This window comes from Acanthopagrus latus, chromosome 21, assembly GCF_904848185.1.
Source record: "Acanthopagrus latus isolate v.2019 chromosome 21, fAcaLat1.1, whole genome shotgun sequence".
NCBI lineage: Eukaryota > Metazoa > Chordata > Actinopteri > Spariformes > Sparidae > Acanthopagrus > Acanthopagrus latus.
In genome coordinates this window covers 16,431,233-16,457,501 of record NC_051059.1, presented here as the reverse complement: position 1 = coordinate 16,457,501, position 26,269 = coordinate 16,431,233, and the positions used below count along the sequence as shown (strand labels likewise).

At 39.1% G+C, this 26,269-nt stretch overlaps 3 protein-coding genes across 5 annotated transcripts; 2 read left to right on the top strand and 1 right to left on the bottom strand.

Annotated features, from left to right (window-relative positions):
• Nucleotides 1–6,434: 6,434 nt before the first annotated feature.
• On the bottom strand, nucleotides 6,435–8,961 carry LOC119011762 (5-beta-cholestane-3-alpha,7-alpha-diol 12-alpha-hydroxylase-like). Its single transcript, XM_037085104.1, has one exon. The coding sequence runs from the start codon at nucleotides 8,918–8,920 to the stop codon at nucleotides 7,385–7,387; it is 1,536 nt and encodes a 511-aa protein (XP_036940999.1). The 5' UTR covers nucleotides 8,921–8,961; the 3' UTR covers nucleotides 6,435–7,384.
• Nucleotides 8,962–13,342: 4,381 nt separating this feature from the next.
• On the top strand, nucleotides 13,343–15,808 carry higd1a (HIG1 hypoxia inducible domain family, member 1A). Of its 2 annotated transcripts, none has more exons than XM_037084595.1 (4): nucleotides 13,343–13,496; nucleotides 14,003–14,077; nucleotides 14,264–14,398; nucleotides 14,646–15,808. In XM_037084595.1, the coding sequence occupies exons 2-4, from the start codon at nucleotides 14,008–14,010 to the stop codon at nucleotides 14,717–14,719; spliced, it is 279 nt and encodes a 92-aa protein (XP_036940490.1). In that variant the 5' UTR covers nucleotides 13,343–13,496; nucleotides 14,003–14,007; the 3' UTR covers nucleotides 14,720–15,808. The 2 variants fall into 2 exon arrangements, with proteins under 2 accessions (XP_036940490.1, XP_036940492.1); XM_037084597.1 differs by lacking the exon at nucleotides 13,343–13,496 and adding an exon at nucleotides 13,566–13,800.
• A 1,791-nt stretch (nucleotides 15,809–17,599) lies between these two features.
• On the top strand, nucleotides 17,600–24,228 carry ccdc13 (coiled-coil domain containing 13). Of its 2 annotated transcripts, none has more exons than XM_037084594.1 (12): nucleotides 17,600–17,753; nucleotides 18,484–18,668; nucleotides 18,793–18,941; nucleotides 19,021–19,163; nucleotides 19,304–19,387; nucleotides 19,478–19,591; nucleotides 19,712–19,816; nucleotides 20,426–20,596; nucleotides 20,685–20,861; nucleotides 20,998–21,186; nucleotides 21,306–21,406; nucleotides 23,207–24,228. In XM_037084594.1, the coding sequence occupies exons 2-12, from the start codon at nucleotides 18,487–18,489 to the stop codon at nucleotides 23,280–23,282; spliced, it is 1,491 nt and encodes a 496-aa protein (XP_036940489.1). In that variant the 5' UTR covers nucleotides 17,600–17,753; nucleotides 18,484–18,486; the 3' UTR covers nucleotides 23,283–24,228. The 2 variants fall into 2 exon arrangements, with proteins under 2 accessions (XP_036940489.1, XP_036940488.1); XM_037084593.1 differs by having other exon boundaries at nucleotides 19,475–19,591.
• The last annotated feature ends 2,041 nt before the right edge of the window (nucleotides 24,229–26,269 follow it).

Below are 26,269 nucleotides of genomic sequence, written 5' to 3'. Positions count from 1 at the left end.
AAATCAGGATGAATTTTACTACCAGCCCATTCATTCTCGCAGGACTGAACAGTGACGTAGATCTGGACATCCAAAACTGTGCATTTCCTAATTTCACTGTGTGCATATTTGAGTGACCATGACAATTCAGATTGTCACCGGCTGTCCATGATATTTCTTTTGGTATTTGGTCTACAACTGCATTTCTGGGTGTTTCGCACAAGAATTACCAGCTTTTCTTTGCCATTTTCAAAGGTTATTTTCAAGGCCAAGAAAGCTTGTGTAAGGCTTTTCCTCAGCTGGATTCAGAGGGCATTTTGTTTGTTGTGTCAAGTGATGGAAATACAGAATGACAAGTTCTTTTCCTGATGTGCCATGGCACGCCAAAAACTTGACGCTCACAAAAGAGCTGATATCTTTTTCTTGGCAAAATATATTTGACCTTTTGTTCTCCATTTGCATCGGGAGAACTTACAAGCAGCAGTTTGTACTGTATTATGGCAGTTCATCTGAAATGTGCTCAGACAAGGAAAGCATCTTAAATACGACAACAAAGACTATGTCATAAAACAGTGACATGAAATGATTTTATGTTTAAGCTGTAATGTGATTTAAGATAATAAAAATGGCCATAAAAAGATCATCATGTATAGCTACTTGCCACATGTGTCACTTCATTCTAAGCAACAATAATCAATAAGCAAGTAATAACTGAGAAAAAAGTCCTTCCATTGCACTATAATTCTAATCCTGTTTAGTTACTCGCTACTTTCCCAATCAAGCTTATTGCACGCAAAACATGTAAAAATATTCAAGTACGGCTGATAGTGTTGGTTAATTAACACACTTTTCAAAAGATTAATTGGCAGCTATTTTAATCATCTTTTAAGTCAGTTTTCATGCGAAAAAATAAAAATAATGGTTCCAGCTTCTGAACATGTGAGAAATTGGTGATTTTGCTTTTAATGATTTCAATGATTATGATTTATTTTTAAATCATTGTTATGTTACGTGTTAGACAAAACAAACATTGTGCAGTTGTCACTTTGATCTCTGAAATTGTGACAGCATTTCCCCATTTTTTTTCTTGTTTCTTTGTTTTTTGTAATTCTTCCATGCCAAATTGAATAATCAATTGAATAATGAAGAAAATAACCAACACTTTAATCCAAAATGAAAATATCACTTTTAAGATTTTGAAAAGATAGCATACTGTTTTCATTTACAGGGATGGACTGCCTTGAACAGTCCTTTTATGAAAACAAATTGGAAAATATTTTTATATTAATTAATTAATGAGTGATAATAATCTAACGAATAAGGTAATGCTGTATTTCGATAAACAAAAACCAGTAGCTCGAAATAATGACAGTGGATGACATGAACTAATACAGGCGGGAAGAAAATAATTAAGGTGGATGAAGGTGCCTTTTATAATGTGCATGCCAAGTAAAGCAAGTACATTTCCATTGTATTTAATTGAATAGATTTTTTTATAAAAATTATCATGACATTTATTGTTTACTCCACTTTCTCTGCTGATGAACAGTGGGGCTGAGAGCTGATGTCTCAAATGAACTGTATCTTGTTGTAACATACGAGTGCCACAGGGCGGCAGCAGCTACTCTTGAACTGTTGTCATGAAACACAAGTCACGCTATTTTTCACATTTCACACTTTCCTACAAGTATTTCACACTAAAGCCTTGTTGAGAAATGAAGGGATTCTGTCCACTGGAACACTTTTATTAAACATACACACAGGAAGTGTTTTGGTTTGTTCACAGCATAATGCAGTAAAAGAATAAAAAATAAAATAAAACAAACAACTTTTTTAAGCAGCTTTGTTCTAAAATATGACCAAATATACTTTAAAAAAAGAGAAAGCAGGTATGTTTCCTGAAGAATAAAGTACTGTCACCACATATTGTAGGTGGAGGTCTCGGGACAAAAGGAAAAAGCTTCTTTATAAAATATCTAAAAGACACTAACTGCACTGCCAAATGGCCCAAGATAACCTAAGCAGTTACCTTGAACAGTTTTTCCTGTTCTGTTTCGCTGCGGCCGGATTTTTGTTTACATGGCTAGTTTCATTTGGAAACTGGTTGCCAAACTGATAAAATACCCAGACAATCTAACATCTTCTGCCAACTTATCTCACATCAGGCCTTAATCATTCATCCTCATTTCTCTTTGCAAATAAACCCTACACTAAACATTCGGGTAATGTTAAGAGGTTTCTCTGTTAGCTGACACTTTGCTCTATGAAGTGACAAACAAATGTGGTAGATTACAAAAGCTCCATTTAACCTTTTTCTATTCCTAAAAAGAGAAAAATAAAGTACGATTGTGACACGATGTAAGTCGTGAAAACCTCAGTCAAATCTGGTTTAAAATGGCTGGAAAGCTGCATCTCCCCACATCCTACTGATCCTAAGATACTGAGTTAATGAGTAATGGGAGAGAATATCGTACCAGCTGGATCTAAAGGTTGAGCTTTTATAGGGCAATGTTAGACTTGGCAGAGCGCCAGAAGACTTTCCTCAAACGGTGGGATTTTCAAGTAATTTACTATCACAATATAATCATCGATATTAAACAGCCACCGACGCAGTAAGGTCATTTTTGTTGGGAATTGTGTTTGAAAAGCCTTGAATATAAATCAGCACAGCTCTGACAAAGCACAACAGAGGAGAGTGCATCTGAAAACAATGCTGGAGGGCAATGAACCTTTCAGGCTTGGGTCTGACGCCCGAGCGTTTCCTGACATTATGTTCTATGAATAATAACAATAATTTGTTTAGTGACGTTTAAAAAAGCACACACAGACACACAGAGGTATGCCATTTCGCAGTCAGTCTTTGGTTTGTGAGTAAGAAGAGGGTTTGTTTTATAAAGATGTGCAAAAGCCTGAGATAAGCAAGGCCTTTACCCACGTAAAGATATGTTATCAGCACAGCACCAGCATGGGCTCTAATCAAGTAAACCAACCTGAGGGACTGGTCTCTTAGGAGACGTTAGATGTACTGGCATGTTGGCTGCGAAGTGACATGAACACACTGTAGCAGTCCAATCATTTGAGGCTTTCTATCTTTCTTTGTTTTTGGCTGATTTTCCAAAGTCCCTCAAGGCTAATAGCATTAAGGAGCGGAGGCAGCTTGGGGTATTTCCCTCCCAGCCAATCATGGTCTTTTTTTTTTGTGAAGGCTTAAAAGAGATGGGGAATGTAACCCAGGTGGCCCTGACCTTCATTCTGAACCTGGCCCTGACCCACTAAGAACCTTGTTCCCCTTAGCTTGCCAGCCAGAAACTCTGGTCTGATTAGGCCCTCTTGGGTTTTCTTTGCTGCCTACATCATTCTAGTGAGGAAACTGTGTTTATTTGAGAACTCCCTCAAGCCCAAGCCCCTTGACACCTTCAGATTCACATATCATTTCCCTGGGGCTTTGGGAAGAGGCATTTGTTTGTTACACCTAGAAGAGACATTTATTTATCGATTTATTGTCTAAGTAGCAGACATTGGGGTGTTTTCCTTAGATTTACATGTTTTTTGTTTAGATTTTTATGTCGGTCGGGCTGGCCTGTAAGCATTTTACTGCCAGTCCTGCCACAACTGGCTATATATTCAACCCCAGTAAGTCATATATACGAGGTGGGTGTGGACAAGATATGAACAGTGATGTCAAACTGCAATCTAGCAATACTTAACATCGAGGAAAATGAGTTTCAAAGTTTAGTGACTGACAGCTCAGCCAAATGGCTTCTATTTATTCTATATTCAGAACGATACAATGACACCTCAAGTTGCAGCCATTCCATTGTGTAGTACTTGTTGTCTTTTATTTTGTTTTTTGTCTTTTATTTTGGCTGAATTACAAAAAAAATTGGTGGATTTAGTTCACCTGTGGCCAGGCTGTGGAGACTGTGGAGAGAGCCAGAAACTCTGGTCAGTTTAGGGCCCGTTGAGATGTCTTCACAGCCACGCTCTTTCTAGTTGAGGGAAATTGTGACCGGGCTTATTTGTGCAAGTGTCTTTCCTCTTGGCCTTGTTTTGTGCCATACTGTTACAGCATCTATATGAATACCACATGGGCAATAATGTATCACTCTGAGCAATCTATTCACAAACTGTATCATCAGGAAATGTATCTTTTTCCCAGACCCTGACCTACAAACATATTATGGAATTGGAAATATGTGTCACTGGAAACAAGCAATAATTTCAATCCAATCTTTCATTTAATTGTTTCCGTTTCCCAAAAGTTCAAGGTGAGTGCCATGGGAGTGATTTGGGGTTGGGGGAGGGTGACACAGGCATTTTTATTCAAAGTGCTTATTTGTCCTTGTTTTTGTTTGCTAATCCTGTCATTGTTTGCTCCCCCCCCCCTTTCCCTATAGCTGCTTGCTAATTTCATACTGCATGGACATGTGGGATTACTTTGTCTTACTTTACTGATGATTCACCAATTTGAAACCTCATCCTGCATATCCATGTTTGAAAATCAATCAAAAAATGATCCCATAAAAAAGAGGTTTGGATTATCTCTTGAAGAGGTATTTGTTGCCATTTCTTTGGCATTCCCTGTTCATATATAGTATTTTTGCTTACATTTTTTGTGGGTTAGGGCTGGTGTTGTAAGAATTTTTCAGCCAAAAAAAGCGATTAAAAAAAATCTATTTGGATTATTTTTCTCAATTATCGTGTGACTGTAATTTCTTCTTAGAATAATTGAATTAGACTGTCGAACACCAGTAGATCATCTTATTTTTTTTTAGCCAAAACCAATGTTTCCCAACACCTACTGAATCATGCAGTTGATAATGACATGGAACCAGTCTGAAACAGGATTCGCTGTCAAATTAGCAAGTGTTGTCTGATGCCACATGACGGTGTCAGCACCCATGTGAGGTGGTTAGGGTGTATCTTGAGACCTCAGTGTTTGTATAATGCCAGGGAATTAAATGTTCTGGCACATTTCTGCACATTTTATGGGCGAAGCCGGTGCTGCTGAGAGCGTCATCTGTGTGTACACTTGCCAAAGAGACATAATTTTGTTAATATCAATACCATTTTTTTGTTTCACTTTTGCCATTTTGCATCTGGAAACACTTTGACTAGAAAATTCCCATCTTCAAAGTTGTCTGGAAGCAGCATTAGTCACCTGCCCCTAGTCTTGCCATCAGTCAACATGTTTATCTAATCTGTTGGTTTCTATTCATCATTGTGTGTTCATTGCCCTCCAGCACTTTCCCCACTACTGGCCTGCATAGTTTTTGTCTTAGCTTTGTGAATCCTTCATGCCTAGATTTGTTTGCTTATTCTGGAATAACCCCCCACCCCCTGGTGAATGACCAGTGCAATCTGATACTTATCCACAAAAACAGTCTCTAGGTAATAATTATTGCATGATTGTAACAAGGTTTTTGTTTTTCTTACTGTAACCTTTAAGACTTTTGTTACTGGCATTGCAGCTGCTAACTAGGAAAAACCAAACGAACTGGATGTCTTTCCAGCGTTTCCGCCGTGTTAAATCAGATCCCGGAGGTGACGTAGACGCACAGAATGTGACATTCATTATTGCCAGATGTGTGTGTTTTCAACAGACCAGCTGCTCCAGCAAACATAGTGAGGGTGAACGAACTTCCTTCTCCAAAATGTCAGATTTTATGGGAAAAGGGTTGTGAAAGCAATTTCAAAACATTAACTGTAATTGTCGTCAAGCAGCAGAGGAACACAGTGCAATCATTTACAGCATCGTGTTATAAGTAAATGTGAAAATGACGTGGTTCGTTTGTCATGTGCTTTGATATTGAGGTTAACTGGGATCTGTTTATACACATGGCAGTCATTAGCAACAATGTGCCTAGCATGTGTGTGCGCCAGCAAATGTTTCAAAACAAGTCATGTGTTTTTTAATTTCATTAAGCAAATGTGAGAACATAAGCGTCTGACCTCAGAACATCCATAAATGGGACGTCTGTACAGAACGTCAGAAAAAGTTCTATGTAATTTTGCTCCAAATCACTAAAAGAAATCAGTATGATTTGGGCCTCAGTGCCTCTGAATCATGTTACTCAGCCCATTTTTGAGAAAAATGCAAAATATTTTTTTTATCTGTTTTGTGCTGTTGTTTGATTGTTGTGATGAAGCAACTACGATAACTTAAGTCCTCCACCACAGTCTTGTAGAAACAGATGGTATTAGACCCACAGAACAGATGATGAGCAGAGCTTTTTTTGACCAGATAAAAAAATAAGGTATGAAAATCGATCTTGGTACAAAATGCAGACACTGTTTTAGAAATTGTGACATGTAAAGCCACACCTTGACACATCGCAACTACATTTACAAGAAATATATAGTATAGTTGGGGTTCAATTAGAGCACCTAGTCTTACCTAAAACTACAAAGTGGGTTCGGTAGAATGATGCTGAATAACAGGCAACAACAGGTTATATTGTTTAGGTAGAGTAATTGAGCATTTATTGCAGCTGTTCTGTAATCTGTAGGTTGGAATGCAGTCACGTGAAGTTCAGTTATTACATTATAAAACAATTAAGTTCAAGGACAACAGTATGCCAGAAGGTCATCCAGTCAGGTTATCAAGTTAAATTTCAAATTCACTTTGTTTCCGCTCCAGTCCCCATTAAATCAATTGGCCCTGGCATCATAATGTTCTCTTTTAATGTTGGTCAAATTCAGTCTTTATTGCAAGTTCAAACAGTTGCCATTTTTGCATAATCACATTCAAAAAGCTATAATTATAGGTCAGTAGAGTTACAGGCACAGTTTCTGGAAACATGACTTCAGATGAAACCAGGCGTTTATCTTGGAACCAGTTCAGTGACATTCCAGTATATTTGCAGGTGGTAAACACAGACTGCGGTCTTGTTTAAGAAGGATGTATCAAACATTTATGAGACAGGTACAAGAGATAACGCCTGCCCTCGCGGATATTTAGTGTTACAAAGAGATGTCCTCTTTTTAATCGTTAAAGTGTGGATCCTTAGCATCATTACGACAATCTATCAGAAAAAGATGAAACAGTGTTAACATCGGAATCTTTTCTCTCATTCATAGTTAAATAGAATTTGATCAAATCAGTAAATTTACAGAAATAATTCAATGTGAAATATAGGGCAAATTGCATCAAGCACATTATTATCAGTACTGGATTCACAACTACTTTTTCCTCTGCGCTGTCTTACACACCACTGTTGCTGTCTCTATTTCCTCTTATAGACATCCGGTGATATCATACCATGTCACTTTGGCTACTCTCCAAGTGTAAAATAATGCTTCATCGTGGAATCACACGGTCCCAGAAACACGATTGTCAAATAAAAGCTTGCAGAGGAGATCAAATCACAGTGTCTCATCAGAAAGATATAAGTCACTGATCCGTTTAGTATCTGAGTCTGTAGCGAAACTGTACGTCTCTGTCGGGCTGCATCGATCCGAAGCCCCATCGCCTGAAGTCAATTTCAGGTATCTTCTCATCAGGGTTCTTCAGCTCAAAGTCAAAATAGAGCAGCATGAGGAATACAAACTGCTTCAGCTCATTAGTGGCAAAGAAACGTCCAGGGCACATGGAGACTCCGGCACCCCAGGGCATGGTGTAAAATTTCACCTTCTTCCCTGCTTTGTAAAATTCAGTTTTCTTGGTCCCGTCCGGGTTCAGAAAGCGGTCATACTTGAATGAATGAGGGTCAGGGTGGATCTCCGGGTCGATCTGAACAGCAATGTACGGAAAGACGGCCATTCTGTCGCCCTTGCGAATGAAGTATTCTCGCCCATCAGCCATCTTGAGGGTCATATCCTGGAGCACCGCTCTAGTGAGGAGGGGCGCGGCGGTCAGTCGGAGGGTCTCTTCCACAGCGCTGTCCAGGATCGGTGTCTTCAATAGCATTTCACGGGTCAGATCGACTATCGGGCCACCGCATCGGACTTCCTGCCCAGATTCCTTCACAACCCTGTCTACCTCTTCCTTCACTGCTGTCATGGCCTCTGGGTGTTTCATGAGGTATAAGAGCAGCCAGAAGGCAGAGGGCCCCGTGTTGCCCTGAGAGGCCCAAAGAAGCACAAACATGTACCTGTTTATCATTAAGTCATTCATACCTGCCTCTGTTTTGGCCTGCTGCATGTCCCACACCCAGCGGCTAATATTGTCCTTGGTCCTCATCTTCTCCACAGACAGAGTGTTCCAGAAGTATGCCAAGAGCCTGTCCGCCTCCATCTTTTTTCTTGGCGTCAGGACCCCGTAAGCCAGATTGGGGAAGAGTTGGTCATATTTGCGAAACTCGTAAAATAAAGCTTCCGATTCAGCTCTGTCTTGCTCTTTGGCTTTCTCCTCACATAAATTTGACTTCTGTGCCTCATTGCCGTACAGGGACAAGTAACCTGCCCTAAAAACAATATTGTAGCTGTATGCAAACAGTGAATCTTCTCTCCATGCCCTTTGGTCTGCATCTGATCCCATGTTGTGCAACATCAGGTTCTGCAAATTGCTCATCATGGCTTGTGTCATTACCTCAAGGCCCTCTCCTTTCAGGTGCCGGTTGCTGGACACACTGAGGATGTGGTGGTCGTTCTCGATGGCACTGTAACCAAACACCCTGCGCACCAGATGTGCCGCAAACTTGTTAAAGTCCAGTTTGTCTCGACTCTCCTTAACCATCGCCCCAAACGATAGGGGGTCCTGGAGGAATGTCACATAAAATCCTCCCAGCTGAATTGTGAACACGTCGCCGTGCTTTTGCTTCATCCTCTGGAGGAACTTCAGCGTGTTCCTGCGAAACTCTAAGACATGACCCAGCCAAGGGATGAGCCCCTTATCCAAAGGGGGCTCTCCTGGTCGACGCTGTCGAAACACCCCGAGCAGGTACAGCCCTCCAATCAAAGCGGCAAGAAAGGAAAGAAGGATTGGCAGCAGCAGCCCCATGACTGATCACTCTGAGTGCCACACATTGATTTGGAGTTAAGGTCCAAAGCCTGGATGATATACAGACTGTTGCTCCTCCTTCAGCTCGTCTGCATACCAGGAACTCCTTATTTAGTAGTTTTCCATGTACGCAGGGAACAGTGAAAGTCACACTAATGATATTTGAACTCAAGCACATTAAATGACTCACTGCGACTATGACAAAACTGTTAACACAGTAAAAAAAAAAAAAAAAGACCAGATGGGTTTTTCATCTGGATATCACACAGTGAAAACAGAAGATCCTTTATTCCTCCTGGCCTTGTTTTGTGTCGTGCTGTCACAGCATCTACATGAATACCACATGGACAACAATATTTTAATTTGAGCAGTCTATTCAAAATCTGTATTATCAGGAAATGTATCTTTTCCCAGACCCTGACCTACTAATCTACCAGCAATCATGTGCTCATTGAGGCTGTGCACAGGATGTCAGGATAAGAAGGAAGTCGGCACAGTCCCACCCTCCTAACTTGCAACTGTCAGCACTGTAGGATATACTTCTAATCTGATAAATGGCTGTTGTGCAGTCACTCGCATCAAATGATTTACAACAGGCTAATATACTTTTTTTTTTTGTTACAAATGGAAACATGACGCGACTTGAACTGTGTGCTGTCAACCAACATGTCTTTCTGAATCAAAGTATCTTAAAAAGCATGTCCATGACTAGCTAGCAAGTGATACAATTTGAGGGTACAGATACAGTTACCCAGTATGATTCAGTGAACAAGCAATAAATCTTCCAGTTGAGAAAGTGTGGCTGAGTAACGGTATTTGTGTCTGGAGGTAAACATAATGAGAAAGAAGCCCCATGTGACGCCTGATTGCATGTGACTAACAAGAGGTCATTGTTAGTCACCTTCCACGGTCTGTGCTCAGAGCTGGCTCGAACTGTGTTCATAAATGTACACTTTTTAGAACTTAACATTCTAATTCTGACAGTAAGAAGTAACACAAATTTCCACAACCTAAGTAGATGATTTCCAGTTTTTTTTTAATTTAAATAACAATTTAAAAACTGTACTCTGCCGTCTTTATTCACAGATAATGATATTTATGTGCATTTGTGTAGCAAAAGCTTCCAAAGATAACGCCTTCCTTGTCTGATATAAGTAGGCTTACGCAAAGGGAGGGTCATTTTCAACAATGGGGATGACTGTGTCACAGAGGTACATGGAAAGTGTTAATGAGGCGTTTACATCTTTACTCTTATCTTCTTTTTGAAGCATTGTGACCCTGATTTCCAAAGTCTGCACAGTGGAGGGACTTTCGCTCGCTTTGCGTTGTACCTCGGTGCATATGTAGCACCACCTGCTGGAGTTTATTCTATTTACAGGAACGTATTTCAACCACGTCATTTGTCCAACAGCTTTAGTTACTTGTTACTTTTCAGATTACATTTTTTTTTTTCAAATCCTGTCTGTTGAGTGAAAACCATCTTATCCAAATTGGGTGATTCCAATATGAAGGTTTCTACTCAGCTGAATATTCAAGTGTTCCTTTGTGGGTGGGAGCAAGTCTAATATATAATAATTCCTTTTTTAAAAAAATAAACTATTCAAAAACCGTCCTGGATTGGTTGCAATTAGTTGCGTTGTCACAAAGCTGAAAACAGGGCTGATTTTCTGAGCTCATAAAAAAAAAGACCATTTAGTGATCTGTGGTTCTCACAGGACACCAATGTTACAAACATGTGATGATCTTATGGAAATATAATACTTTGCTGTATATTAAACTTACCTTTGGCATATAAGACAGTTAAGATTACCAAAAATGTAAACATTAATTCAACAGCAATATTATTCAAAAACATTATACATAATTGTAAATCACTGCAGAGTGAGTTGTCCAACCAAAGCTAAGATTGAAACCGAGTGTGTGTATATGTTCCAGACATTCACTCAGTTTTATTGGCTCTGATGATGAGTAATGTGTTGTCAGACTTTTGTTTACACTTCCCTAATTTCTCCTTGTGTAAGAAACTGAGTCATAATAGTCTCAAAACACATCACTGATTTTATGAGAACAACGCCAACTGGGGATCACATGAACACATGCATGACATTTGCAACACCAAAACATTAAAGGGGCCCTGTGTAACAATTTGATAGCAATTTCCCTTTTTAACCCAGATGACCATTTCCTTTAAGTTGTTTAATTCTGCTGGACTGTGGATTTCTTGGTGAAGAAAGTTTTACTTGATACACATTATAGATTGCCTCTCTTATCTGCACTTCCACAGAGCCCCTGTAACACAAATCAATGGATGAAAAGATTAATGGATGAATTTGATTCAACAAGTCATATAAAGTGTATATATCTAAACTTGTTATTGGTTGTACAGAAGGTGCATATGGCTGTGTGATGACAGGAGACCTTTTTGTTTATCACAACCTTGCTGCATACAGGGAAAACTGTTGAATCTGCTGTATCACTGAGGTTACCACCAGTAAAAACTGTCTATTAAAGATCAGGGCACATGAATATAAAGCACAGCACGAATTCACCACTGGGTGGAGTTGTATGCTTTCTATACAACATGGCTGCCTCACTGAGTTTTCTGGCTGAGGCAGTTTCATTTGTAACAGTTTTCTGAGGTTCAGTGACATTTCCGTGTCTGTGCACCAGGCAAAGTCATTTTCTATATGACTTCTCCAGGTCAGCAATGATATGTGAAACATATAAGTTTGCTAATCAGAAAGCAGATAAGGCCGTAAAAGAAAAAGAAAATCATTGTAAAATGTGTAAATTTAATTATGTTCTTTGATGTCTGGAAAGGAAGTGGTGTTCGTTTACAGCTCCCTTTTTAATCTACTTTGTAAATCAGGGCCTGGTGCATGATCAGTGGGCACTGATAGTCCATAATTGTGTAAAGGAAAAGCCACAGGCTCATTAGGCACTTCAAAGCTGTTTCTGATTTGCTCCTCAAGGAGGCTGAACACAGTGCAGAAGCTCTCACAAAGACATGGCGAACTGCTAATGATGAAAAGATGAAAGATTTATTCATTTACTTCATGAACAACAGAACTGTATAAAAGTATAAAGTATAAACGTATATAATCTCAAGGTTAATTTTAGGAGGTCACGTTGGTTTTGGTTGGCACCCTCATGTCAGATTTATAGGCAGAATTATTTGAAAGAAGTACAACAATAATCATGCATAATATATTGTATTCATGAATGAGCTTGCAAATATTCCTGTCAACTTGAAGAATGTCAGGTCATTAGTTTTGATAAATGCAACTTTAGTTTTGATCTCTATATTGTTTTTTAAACAAGAATATGTTCTGTTTGTGATGTTAGTAGATTTGACATTCATAAGCGCCGGGGCAGCACGTTGCAGAAACGTGCTGCCAAAAGTTCTCACGACAAGTCCCCACTGTTACATCATCTCAGAGATCAACACGTAAAGCAAGAGGACTCACTTCTACCTACCACTAATTTCGTTTAGCCCAACTTATACTGTAGCAATTTACCGTGAGATGAGAAAACATTGCTACAGTGAATCGCCAGGGGTTTGGAACATAAAGAGCTCAAAACATCGTTGTATTAATATCATATATTATCATGCTTTATAACATTGTAATATTTAGACATGGAAATCAGCTGATGCTTTAAAAGGCCGCTTCAGTTTAACTGCGAAACAGACTACACAGCGACTGGCGTAGGATTTGGAGTCTCCCTCTCATCCTTTTCATCATCTTTGAGTCTGCGAGCGTACAGCTGATGCTGCGTTCGAGGTAGATTGGATGATACACGCATAATGCTACCCTAATAGTAATGAAATCAGCTTTATTGGCTGCAGTTTTAAGCTTCCATTAGTGCTACACATATGCAGTTCCAGGAACAGTTAACAGGAAGATAGAAAAAGGCTAGGTGAATGAAATAGGTGTGTGTGTGTGTGTGTGTGTGTGTGTGTGTGTGTGTATTTTTCTGTAAGTTGGTAACAAAAACAGTGAGTTATTACTGACCTTTTTAATGATACTGGCACTTTACGAGTGGTTTAACCGTTTACCAGTGGTGGCCAATACAAAGAAAGTGTTGCTGGAGTGGCAGTAACAGCAAATCAAATGTTAATTAGGTTGATATTTTGTTATGTCACGTTTAGCCAGTCTAAACACTTATCCCTCAGTTACACCTGAGAGCACGTTAAAGTCGTTGCTTATATATCCAAGGGCATACCCTAGTTAAGAGGACGGTTCTGTGTTTCTCTTTTATTGACAATCGATTAATTGATCTAATTTAAATTTCAGAAAATCACCTGAAACAGAAAATACATTTTCATGAGAGAATTCTGACAATCTGATAGCATTTCAGAGTCGCCAGCTGTCTTTCCAATTTTCTTCCAGGGTTTGAACACATCACAGTCGCTATCTTGCTGACGTCAGGTCTGCGTGCGATGGTGGTTACATCACGTAGCCGGCTCGCTACTTCCTTTATACAGTGCGTGCGATCTGGGGCTTTTAGGGCTCATAAAACATCTCCGGATAATTTAATTATTGTCTATTCAAAAAGCCACACACGCCTTAAACAGGTAAGTACTCAGTCCAGCCCACTGTGGCGCAATACAAGTTTTATTTTAAATGTGCTGTAACCTACGCTCTTGATTGTTTTATTCGCCGGGTACTTCGTGTTATTTGGCCTTGTACCAAAATTTCACTTCAGACTACTATAACCCAGTGTTGCTCACAAGCGGATGTCGTTTCATTGACACGTAGTGGGACAGGTTCAGTTATTTAAGCGTTTATAAGGACGACTCTTCCCCCTGTCCTTCATGCGTAACCTCTGAACAGCTCATGCGGTGTTCACATTAGCTCTGAACAGCGAACTAGCTAATGGTACGTATGTACAAAGTATTTAACCGTGTATTAGTGGGCTATAGCTTCAGACTTATTAACTACAATTGTTACTTAAGTTTTCATTGAGGATTTTTAACCTGGAAAATGGACCCCGCCTACATTGAATGAACCAGCACGCCATGTTTTGGGAACAACCTCGAACATGCTGTACTAACTTTACTTTTCTTTATTTTTGTTTCAGTCAAGATGTCTTCTTATGAAGATAATGAGTCCAAGTTCATGCGAAAAGCAAAGGAGAATCCATTCGTCCCAGTGGGTGAGTACATGTTGTCCCCTAATGATTAGTTACATCACGAAAAGAGGAGAGTTTAATTAGCTTGACTTGGATGAAATACTTTTAAGTTGTGACTGAAGTGATGTTTACTTGGCTTAAAAGTTATTACACCAACTTTGTTTTAGTTTTTCATTTATGTAACTTGATCTTTCTTCTTGCCTCTTGAAGGAATGGCTGGATTCTTCGCCATAGTTGGCTGGAGATTGCTAAAAATGAAAAGTCGGGGAGATACAAAAATGTCAGTCCACCTGATCCACATGCGTGTAGCTGCCCAAGGCTTCGTGGTTGGAGCAATGACTCTTGGTATGTTGCTTGCAGTGTCACATTTCTGATTAAATTGAATATGCTTTTTTTCCCCCCATGTACTTACATGGTTTTATAATCTTGGTTATCACAGGTGTTTTGGATTTAATCTACTCTCATTAAAAAATAGGTCCGGCTAGTTGTAGTATGACAATTTTCCTGGTCTGGGATAAAATGTGTTATCTTTTGTTCTGTCTATTATTATTAAGTGCCTTTGTGTAACTTATTCCTGTTTCTTTGTTTCCAGGTGTCATCTACAGCATGTACAGAGACTTTGTCGTTAAACCCAGAGAAGAACAGAAAGCAATACAACCCAAGTGAACATGGACTTACACTGATATGTTATCTTCCTTAATATTACCTCATATTAAGGTGTATAGAGCTTTTGTTTTTAGAGATGTGTCAAAATCTTTGTGTGTACACATCCATTCAGCACCTCTCTTCCACTGTAAATAGTTGTAATTTATTGATTACAATTACCTTCTTATAACTACGACACCAGAGGGGAAAGCTTCTGCATTGAGGAGGAGGACTGATTTCAGCTGTTTTAATGCTGGCCGCACTTGATGTGTCTGCGGTTGTAAACCCAGGTGATCTGATTTCAGTGTGCTGATAGTTTTGTTACCTTTTATTTTAATTATTTGAATGATGTGTGAGTGAAATATCAAAAGCTAGAAAAAGTTGGGGCTGACCTTTTCTGTCATCGTTTTAGCGTCTCTTACCAGCTTCTGTATTCTTTTAAGCACTAGTATACATTTGCCAAATTGTAAATGGTTGCACCTTAGCCCCATCTTTTTCTTTTGAAAAATGGGCACCCCAGTGCATAAGGGGCATGACAAGAATGACAGACAGGGCCTTTCCTTCCATCTTTATTTAACGGAACAGACACAAATGGGTTTGACTGGTGTAAGACTATCCCACAAAAAAAGTAATATACAAATTAATCACATGGAAATCGGAATAATGGGCAGTTTTCAAAACAGCCTTTATACAAATTCATGCTAAAGGCCAAGTCTTTTTTTTTTTTTTTACACCTGGGTCCAATGTTGCATTACAGCCCTTCCAAAGTCGTCATGATGCTAAACTCAGAGGTACTCCAACAGACTGTGCAGTAACCTATTTATTATCATACAGCCCATCCTGTGAAATGCCGAAATAGATGCCTTGTTAAGTTATTCATGATGTGTTGGATGTTGTGTGCAAAACAGCGTTTTTTTTTTCTTTTTAATTGGAAATCTGAAAATAAAAATCACTGGACTAGTAATTATGAAGTTCTGTTTTAGCTCTGAAACCTCCAAGTTGCAATGAAAATGTGTTTTATCTGATGTAGCTTATTTTGAGCAAATGGCGATATACACTCAGCTGCTTGTTTATCATGTACACAAGTCTGTATTAAAAGTCGATACCTAAGTATGTGTTAGAAACACGCTTACTATAACACAATGCAATTTAACAGCACCATAAACTACAGCCTTTAAATACTAAAGAAGTTATCTTTAACTTTCTATTAAACCTTTGCAACAAAAGGTGAATACTAAAAACAGTAGGATTCATTGAAGAGTGCATTATTTTTAGTTAAGCGTACAGTTTATTACTAATTCTGTTGTGTATGTTAGGTCAAACCTCTTTCTGGCAGCTCTCAATGTTTGTAAAATTATAAGTGCTCACTTCCTTGTGCAGCATCTGGTGTGTCCAGAAATTCTAAATGATAAAACCATTACACATGTTTGAACATTACCCTACCACTCCCATCAGATAAAACAGCTTTTTCTTACTGTGTACTGCCCCACCTTAAAATCTAATTTGAACAGGAAATGTCCTTCACTAATGTGATGCCATCAAATCAGTGAAAGACATTTATATAGAGTCTAAAGTGCTGCGTCATTGTGACTCCTGGTGGTTAGTATCACTCCCAAAAAAGAACACAGTGAGTCTACGTGAGATCCAGTAACTATTGTGCAATCGCATCACGTTACACAAAAATGCAAGGGGAGAGCAGGGATGTCACATACTCAAGTTCCTCACAATAACACCTGAGGAGGGTGCATTTAAGCATGGTCATGCCAAGCCTGGAGCTTTCAGCACTCCTCATACATTAAAATTTATTCCAAACCAGCATCCTTAGGTTGTCCCTTGCCAACACACTTTTGTCGAGGCAGAAGCCCAGGGTACTTGTGAAGCTTCCAAGAAATAGTACTGTACTTTTTCATTTCTGGAGTTCATTATAAGTAAGAAGATGGGTGGGTGTTATAAACATGGAATGGATGGTCCAGCAGCCAGTGTCTTTCAATCTGTCTGAGCAGCATGAATGTTTAGATGTCAGGGCCGTAGCTACCATTGAGGATACTGAGGTCATGTCCCCAGTATTTTTTCTGGGTCTTTGATATCTAAATCTAAGTCCATATATATATTTATTAACTCTTGATTATATCTATCATATCAATAAAATGAAAAAATTTAACTTTAATCAGTGGTTCTCTGTAAACATGCAAGACATGCTTTTTAAACAACTTATCAACTATTTATTGGAAATTTCCAATTGATGTTCACAATAGTTTGTACATGGTTAATGAAGACTAAGTAGTTCATTTTATAAACATGACTTGGATGGCCATTAGAGAGTTACAGCTAAGGTTTTTAACCATTTCATTGATTCTTAACAGTGAAATTAATTTTACTTAATGACTAAATCCAATTAACTATGCATTTACCAGGTCTGATACAGCTGCACTGTAAGGAATCTCGCCTCCTCGTGGTCGAACAGGGTACAGTCGAATTACAAAGGCTTGGCTCACGTTTTTTAAGTTTGCTAGTGGGTGGTAGATAGCACCCCAACACCTGTTTTTCTGAATACCTGGCATATTTTTGTGGCCGAAAAAAGAAGTGTAATCTTACCGTTTTCACTCTAATGGCCCACAGCAAAACCAGTCATTTGGTAAAGTTTAGCTAGCATGATGTTTTAATCAGTCAAGTAGTCCTGCACCTGTTTCCTCTTTTCTCTCTTCATTTCCTGCCTCATGTGGCCCTCTATAACTGTGCACAATATTAGAATACAGCTTGCGCTTGCAGGTCTTATGCTTAAATTAAAGTTAATGACCGGTAAAACAGTAAAAAAGTGAAAGATATTTGGCCTCATTAATGTCATGAACTGGTGGTCGCTCCCTCCATTCCCCTTGACTACATTCTTGCTCCCGCGAGACCATGACCCAATCTCGAGAGTGCCGTTGCTATGGGTACAGTAGCGTCGCAGTCAGTAAGGAAGCTGCTCCACATAATTCTCCACACCAAACAGCTTTAATTTAGTGGGAAAACAGCCTCCAAATTGTGTCTAGCGCGATATTTGGATGAATGAAAGGTGAGCCATTTTCTTATAATACAACCATAACGTTTGTAATCCTAATAATGAGCTAGAAGAACAGGATTATACGTTTTCACAGCCACTCAAACTGTCAAATTGCGGGACACGTTATCTACCAAAAACATTTGTTTCGCTAATAAGCCTGGGGCAATAAATGTAAGTCTGTTTGGGCTACCAGTGAAGACATTATTAACAACACTGTGAACCAGAAGTGGGCCGCTAAAATACCACGTCGAGAAGCTATAACGGAATAACTAATTTTGCTACTGTGTTCAAGGAAAACACACATGTAAGGCGTTTAAACCTTGGTCTTCTGGATAAAAAGTCATTTTTTACGAAGTTATTTTCCATCAGCTTTGATCAAACAAGTGCACTTAACTGTACAATAAGGCACACAAAATTGTGAGTAGTTTCTGAGGAGCAAGTATGAAACAGGAACTAGGATTTGAGGGCTATCAGACAATGATGAACCACTGGGAGATACTGCATTAATGAACCATTAGGTTATGAGTAGTTCATAAATATCTGTGGATCTATATACTGACCCCTTTCTTCATATTTTTCAGCTTATTGTTACCTAAGTTAGGGCTGAATTGCGCTGTTGCTTTGTATATCTAAGAATGCAGGATAGTATTGTAACATAATTCCCTAATACATTTTTATAATGTAATATTGACTTTTGCTGTAATTTCTTGCCTACATAAATTAATTATTTTCGCCATCATAGATCATGGAGCATGATGATGAACTGAATGATTTGCGGCTTCAGTTTGAAGTGCTACAAAAACAGCAGGAGAAAAGAAAACTGGATAGGAAGAAGGAGAAAGAACCGGATAAACTAAATGTCAGCGCTGCCCAAGACGATCTGGATCTATCTCAGCAAGGTATTCAGGCAGATAATCCAGAAGACAGGTGAGAATTACAAAGGCTGAAATTGGAAATATCACCTACATAGATCGATATGAACAATCAGGTTATTATCTTGTAGGTAATCTCTATCATGTATTGAGTGTTCATTTTAATTGCGTCCCTATAGACTGCCTGGCCTACAGAATGAGAATTTACTAGACCAGCTGAGGGAGCTTAAGGATGAAAATGGTCGCCTCTTCAAACTTCTGAGTGAAAAAAACTTTGAGATTAAACACCTGACGAAGAAAAGAGAGGAAGAACGCTTGGCTTTAGCAGGTAACTTCTGCTTATCTTAATCCAGTGATGTTCCAGACAAATCTCTGCTTCCTCATGACTCATCCACTCATCCTTTCAGGCACATCGGGCCTGGCAGGGGATATAGCGGCCACCAAGATTGTTGAGCTGTCTAAGAAGAATAGAGAGCTAACTGCTGAAATTGAGCAAGAAAAAATTAAATCCAAGCAAAACAGCAACAGAATCAAAGAGCTTGAGAAAAAGGTAACAAAGTTTTGCATTAGGTGTATCCTGCCATTTGATCTGTTTACAATTTGTTTTAAACAAGATACGTTGTGATTAATTACAGTGGGAATAAATCAGTAAATAAATTAGTAATTGTGATGTGATGCTCCTTTCTATAGCTGCAGGCTGCTTTGGTGCATTCTCCATCTGGACAAAAGCAAGATACAAAGTCACAGAATAAAGTTTCATCTGAAGACTGTGAGGTATTTCACCATGATGAGAATAATTTTTCCCTCCTAACTTTAGAAATAGCAGCTCAGTTTGAATCATATGTCATTTGTTCACAAAAGCAGGAAAATCCAGTGGTGAAATCACTGCAGGAAAAATTATCTGCTGCCCAGCTGAAAGTGACTGAGTATCGCAACCAGGTTCAATCTGTCAAACAGGAGTTGAAAGTAGCTCATAAGGTACTGGCTTTCTTTTTACTGCCTTAAGTCCAATTGCTCAAAAAACAAGATCAAATATTCATTTAAATTATCATCTGTGACTTATATTTTCCAAAATCTGATCTGCGACTGCTGTTGTAGGTTTTAATCAGTGAGGTTGGAGAGGGGGTCAACCTTCAGCAAGTGATTAGCTGCCCAGGAAGCTTTAGAGGTCGCTCTCAGCAAATACTGGCTCTTCAGACAAGGGTAAGCAAAAACAGTTACATTCTACTTTAAGGGGCGGTTTACCCCAGAACAAAAACATGTCTTTCCCCTAACTTGTGCTACTGCTGTGTAGTTTGGAGATTCAGCTGTAGAGATGCCCGCCCTTTATAGAATGTAACCGAAGTAGATGGCACTCAAAAAAAAAAAAAGAAAACATTATACAACTCAACGGCAATATCTCTTTTAGAATTCATGACCTGGTTACACAAGATGTCTTTGTTGAAAGCAGCTTCATGAAGGAACTATTTTATTTTTTACCAGACAACATTGTATCACCACTGAGAAGAAGGTGTGCATTCACTCATGGAAGAGTGGCCCATGCTTGTGACATCCCACGATGTAAACAAAAAATAATGGCGTAGCTGTAAAATAGCTAGCCTAGTTATCTGACCTCGGATCATGATTTCTGTACAGGAACATTGCTGCTAAGTTTTTCCAGTGTATTATCTGGTACTATTATTTTCCAGAGAAGGCAAACATCTCTACGGCCGTTATCTCTCAAATGAGATATCTGCTTAATAACAGTACAGATGAGAGACACAAAACAAAGAATTGAATGCAGTGTTAACTAAACGGGTCATTGTAAACCAGTTGCGGGACCTTGAGCAGCAGCTGAACCAGGTAAATCATCGAAGACAGCCAACTTTCCTGAGTGTTGAGGAAGAATTTGTGGGCATGGGGGTCCTTCAGAAAACCCCTCCTCAAGAAAGGAACCTCAGCTACATTCGCACCATCGAGAAGGAGAGGAAGGAGGCATTTGAGGTGTGTGTGCTGTACAATAATTGTAATTCGATTGAAATACGAATCTGTAAATGTGCCACGACCCTGCTCTCCTTCCACACCTGTGCAGAGGATCTCAGTGGATTATGAGACACTCCTGAAAGACCACGAGGATATGAAGAAAAAGCTGGAAGCCTCTAAAGCCAGGAACAAATCTCTGTCAAGTGACATAAAAATTCTTAAAGGCCAAATCTCCACCCTTCTGGAGAAGGGGAAGCATGATGATGAGCTTGTGGATGCTCTGCTGGTAAGTCATTAGACAAGAGAAAATATCTAGTTCTATTTATATGCTCAGTGTGTCTTCAGAAAGAATGACCGCCTGTGACAAACTCTGTCTTTGCTGCATTGTTCTTAGCAACAATTGCCTCTTCTTCTTCTGTCAGAAGCAGCAGACCCGCATGCAGGAGGTGCTGAAACAGCTCAGCCAACAGCAGAGCAAACAAAGCAAGGAGACCCAGCAGAGCAAGATGCAGCAGCCGAGGAGTGAGCCTTCAGAGCAAGACACTCTAATCCAGAAGCTTAAGACCAAGATCAAAGAACAGGAGAAGAGAATCAAGCAGCTCTCTGTCAAGGTAAACAAATAAAAAGCTGAAGAATGGTTTCGTGAACAGTTATGTATCCTTTCAAACTTTTGATCTCATGCTTGGTCTTTCACATTTAATGCTTAAGTGTATGCATGTACGTGTTGCAGGAAGAGGGCGAGGAAAAGCAGTCCATCCCAAAGATGACAATTTGCAGTTCACAATCTCCTCCTGAAGAGGGGGACAGTAACAAGAGAATAACATCTCCAAGGTATGCGAGCCAATGGCAGTCATGCTAAATGATAATGAGACGATGTATGTGTATGTTTTTCATTAAGTCATTAAGAGTCACCGTGGTAATATGGGGTACAATGTAATTTATTCATCTTTTCACACACGGCATAACGAAACTAGAGTGTGTAAACTCTTGCATGCTGCACAAATTACACAATATATGCAGTATACAGTTATTTATATAGAAATATACATAAACCCAAAGTGCATCTTTTTAATCTGCATCACGGTCAATGTAGGCAGCAACAACAATACGGTGATGATAATGAGGCTGGCATCTTCATATTAAAAGTTTGACATCTGAGTTACCCTGTTCATCAGTTTGGACTGTGTGTGATCACCAAGCATCCATGTAAGTCCACCTCTCCTTGTCCTGCATGATCAGAACACGGTCTGCCCATCAGGTTGAACAGCTCGATCTGAGATGTCTTGTTGAGGACAGGTTTCTGTGGACACAACAGTCTCAAATTTCATGTTGTTTCGTCAGCCAGGGTCCCATTTTGTCCATTCCATTTTCCCATGACCAGACATTAGCAAGGAGCAGCGTTAAACCAAGCTTTATTAAACGTCACTCTTATTGCTTGGGGTGGTCCAAATGTACAGGTTGGATGGTCGAAAGATGCTGTGGGCCGTGATGGTATTTAAAGTCCACTGCTCTTAGCCTCAAACACCAGCTTTCTTCTCCAATGTTGATGACAAGTATGTAGCCTGATTTGGAGGAGCTACATTTTAGTTATTTACAGGTCTTGGGAAGTACTACTGCCTATGTGAAAAAAAAAAAAAAAAAAAATGCTTAAAGCTTTTTGTGGCCAAAGCTGCATGTAATCGAATAAATGGACTCCAGTTGTGTCATTAAGTGGCTAAATTGCATTGCGGTTAATGTAGGTGACAGGTTTAAAAAAGCTGTGTTGAACTCTTTGTGGACAGTTTAAAAACAAAGGATCAAAATTTACTCAGCAGAATTAGATATGTCACCATTATTATTCCACTCATTCTTCTTGCTTTTCAAAACCTGTTGCCTACATTACCCACAATGCAACTAAGCCCCTGAATGACATCACTGGAGGCAGTTTATCAGATTACATATAGTTTGCTCTGGTGCAACAATAAGTTTTATTCTACTTTTTTCAAATATGCAGTAGTATTCCCAAGACCTGTAAACACTCTTTAATGTGTAAATTGGTGGAGTTACCCTTTAAAGACATAATATACTGACAATAGATTAATAAATGTCAGTAATGTTACCTGCTGATAAAGTCTCAACAAAAGCATAAAAGCATGCATCCTGGTCCAGGAGGTGGTTGTATCCATGTGCTGAAAGTTTGTTTGCAGATTCGTGTTGATTTGATGATTCACATAAAGAGCGCAGGACCTTTTGAAATCTTATTTTTCAGATTTTATTTACATTTGGCAAGTTGGATATTTTAGTGCATCACAAAGATAAAAACAACTTTTCCTAATGACATGTGCGGGGATGGTGCAGCACTATAATTTTCTATTGATTGAGTGCATTCCACCTTATCTTGGATTTCACTGTATTTTTTTTTTTTATTTATTTAGTCTATATTATGACTGATGGCTGCACTGACACAATTTTGTAGACAACCTCTAGCCTAAACTAGCAAAGATCAGTGCAAAGCAGTTGCATTTTCCACTTTCTCTTTACTAGAACCTATTCATTTCTTTCAAGATTTATTAGTCACCAGTCATCATAAAGAGGAATGCAATTTTTTTTAACAATAATAACTACAAAATTTCTTGCTTAAATCTTCTACAGAAAAAGATCTGAAGCAGAGGGTTTTGGAGGCAGAGCAGAAGGCCCAGGAGGAATGCCACGGGATGGTGGTCTTTGAGCAGCAGCTGGAGAGGACAAAATTAGATTGAAAGTAGCGACTGTAAAAGCAGAGAGGGTAGAACATGATGCCAGCATGATGCAACAAAGTCGAGCAGATTTTCATTTTTTTTTTTCAATGCTCTGACTCAATTTACTCCCTTGTCAGTCCCGCTTGTGGCTACGACGACTCTGTGCCTCTGGAGCAGCGGCGATCAGCACCAGGCTGGCACCAATTTCCAAGCAACAGGGACTGAACAGACTGTATAGCAAGTCCGGCATTCACAATAATGTAGTTTCTAAATGTGAGAATGCTGTAGATAGTCTTGAACTGGTTTTGAACACTAGCCAGATTTAGTTTTACTCCAAATACCAGATATGAATGCATAGTAATGGACACACTGCCCGTGGACAGTGCTCATTCAAACGCTCATGTTTGGTCTGCACAGAGATGTTCAAGTTGCTCTTATGCGTCTTCTCCTCGCTGGTCACTCAGCTGGAGGGAAAGTGAGGCGCTGAGGGCAGCGCTAAAGAGCACTCTCCACCAAGACCTGCGGCTCTACAGTGACATGATGAGACAAGCCAAGCATGTTTTTCCTGCAGGCTCTTTGGAAGCCCAGACAAGACACTAACCAGGGGAACTGGTTGGTCCCTGCTCAAGCTCACGTCCAGCTGAGCATTACCTTCTCCTGTCACATGTGACAAACAGCAGCCTACAGAAAACAGACTCTCCCCTTCTGCCACACAAACAACTCATTGGAACCCTCGAAGACGGCTGGTGGACGTTTTTTTTTTTTTTTTGTGTTCGGTGAGCTCTCAACTTAACCCTGATGGCACCAGACAAGTGTTCTTACTGATTGTAGAAATGTTTGACGCTGATAGGCTGTCTCCCCATGGTTTCCTGTCTTGTGTGCTTGCTGTTTTATAAATGTCACTGTCATATTTTATTAAATCTATGTATGCCTTTACGTCCGCTGGCAACAGTAAGTGCATTGCAGGTAAAGAGAGTATACACTTTTTTGTTACCCAACTACTAAGTGCATAATAAATGATTTACTTTAAATTTTTTCACTGACCTCGCTTTAGGTCCAGCAGCTGCAAAACCTAGCATTCCTAGCATATTTAAAATGTGTTAAGTGCTCCTATAGAACTTTACAGTCATAATTATAAACCTATATATAAAACTTAATGCTAATAAATTCTATAAAATTATATACCAAAATGCTTGAATGAACACCTAAATAATTATCTAATGCTTAATTGTTGCCATCAATTTATAAATCACAAATTAAATGACACATTATATATACTGTAGAATTGTGTGCCTATATTGTAAGCATTATAACAATATTCATAAATTAATACATTTTATAATGAGATCAACTTACAATGCCTCATAATTACTTATGATGAGGTCAAATAGTAGTCCTTGATTTGTGGTCATGCACTATCAAAGATCATAATTTATTAAAAATTCTCATATTTGTAATAATAATCATTTCTGAAGTGAAAGAAACATTGAGGTTGATTGGTCGACTCATAGAGAGTAGGAAGGCTGTTGTGGAAAAGGCTAGAAAGTGCTTTAAAAAGCAATTAAATAAAAAAAATATATTATTTAATATTATTATGGTTGTACTATTCTTAAAAAAAATGTTACCAAGGATGTTTTAATCTTAATATAGCAACAAAAAAAAGATGTTTTTAAATTACATTACAATAAACATTACAGTTGTAGGAAACTCATAAGGACATCGTTATGTGATGTGGTGCTATTATTGTTCACGCTAATTTATACCATGGATGTCAATAAGCATCTTATGGAGACCTTATAACCTTCTGGAAAGGACCGAAACGTGTGACAGGCCAAACCAAATACTAAACACCCCAGTTAAGTTCCCCAAAACTTCAATATTCCTTTTACAGATTGCTGCTAATCATTTCTGACTTGAAACCAGCTGTGTGGGAATAGTGGTTGAAAATTAATGCGGACTCAAGCTGCACAAGCTCCCACTGTAGTCCTCCATACGGTCCCCAGAGTGTGTCACACATATGTATGTACAGTATGTGATCCTAGCTCCTTAATCCAAGGGTTGTCTGGATACGGTGGGAGTGGCCCCTACATTCATACTAACATCCGAGTTATTTTCTTCCGATGTAGCCAAAAGGATTTCAGCAAAAAAAAAAAAAAAAAAAAAAAACCCTCCCTCTCCACCTCCTCCTCCTCCACATCACGCTTAATTTAAAACCATGGCTGAGTTAGTGTGCTGCTTCAAATACCGCACTATTTCTTCCAGGACCCTGTGGGAGATTGGCAGGTCCCCATTGGACTGAGCGAGAAAAGTGCCACAAGACAAAAATATCAGAGTTTGGACGAGATGAAGAAAGCCTTTATGCTCAGGGTAACAAAAAACAGCTTGTGTTGAATACCTCCTGGATGGAAGGTGAGGCGGCCCTTTAATGTAGCAGGGTGAGATGTGTCACCGGAGGAACAGATGAGATACCATCAGCTTTATGATGGCCCCGCGTGACTGCCAGACACGTATCAAATGTAGCAGTGTGCGTTAGAAAAAGGGTGTTGATGGAGCAAATACTTGTCATGGTCTCTAACTGCATCTGATTCCAGGGAAAATGTTTAACTTAATACATTTTTGCTTGGTTGTTTTTTTTTTTTTGTTGTTGTTTTTTTTTTAAATCTTCCGTGACACAACTTCATCTAAAAAGGAAGTCTGTGTTTGGATTAATTTCCTCAGTGTGTAATCTAAAGCTGTTATTTTCAACATGTGGTGGCTGATAGGAAGAGGGCCAGAGTTAGCAGCCTTCAGATTTTGAATAAAGCTTGTTGCTGCCAAACGCTCATTTCACTGTTTTATTTCAGGGGAAAAACCAATATTGTCATAGACTAATTTGACTACTCTTGTTGACTTGACTAATTAAAGAGTGTCATCACTTTCAAATAAATTACACTTCGCCAGACAATTTTAATATTGTTTTATGTAGCTGTATTACGCA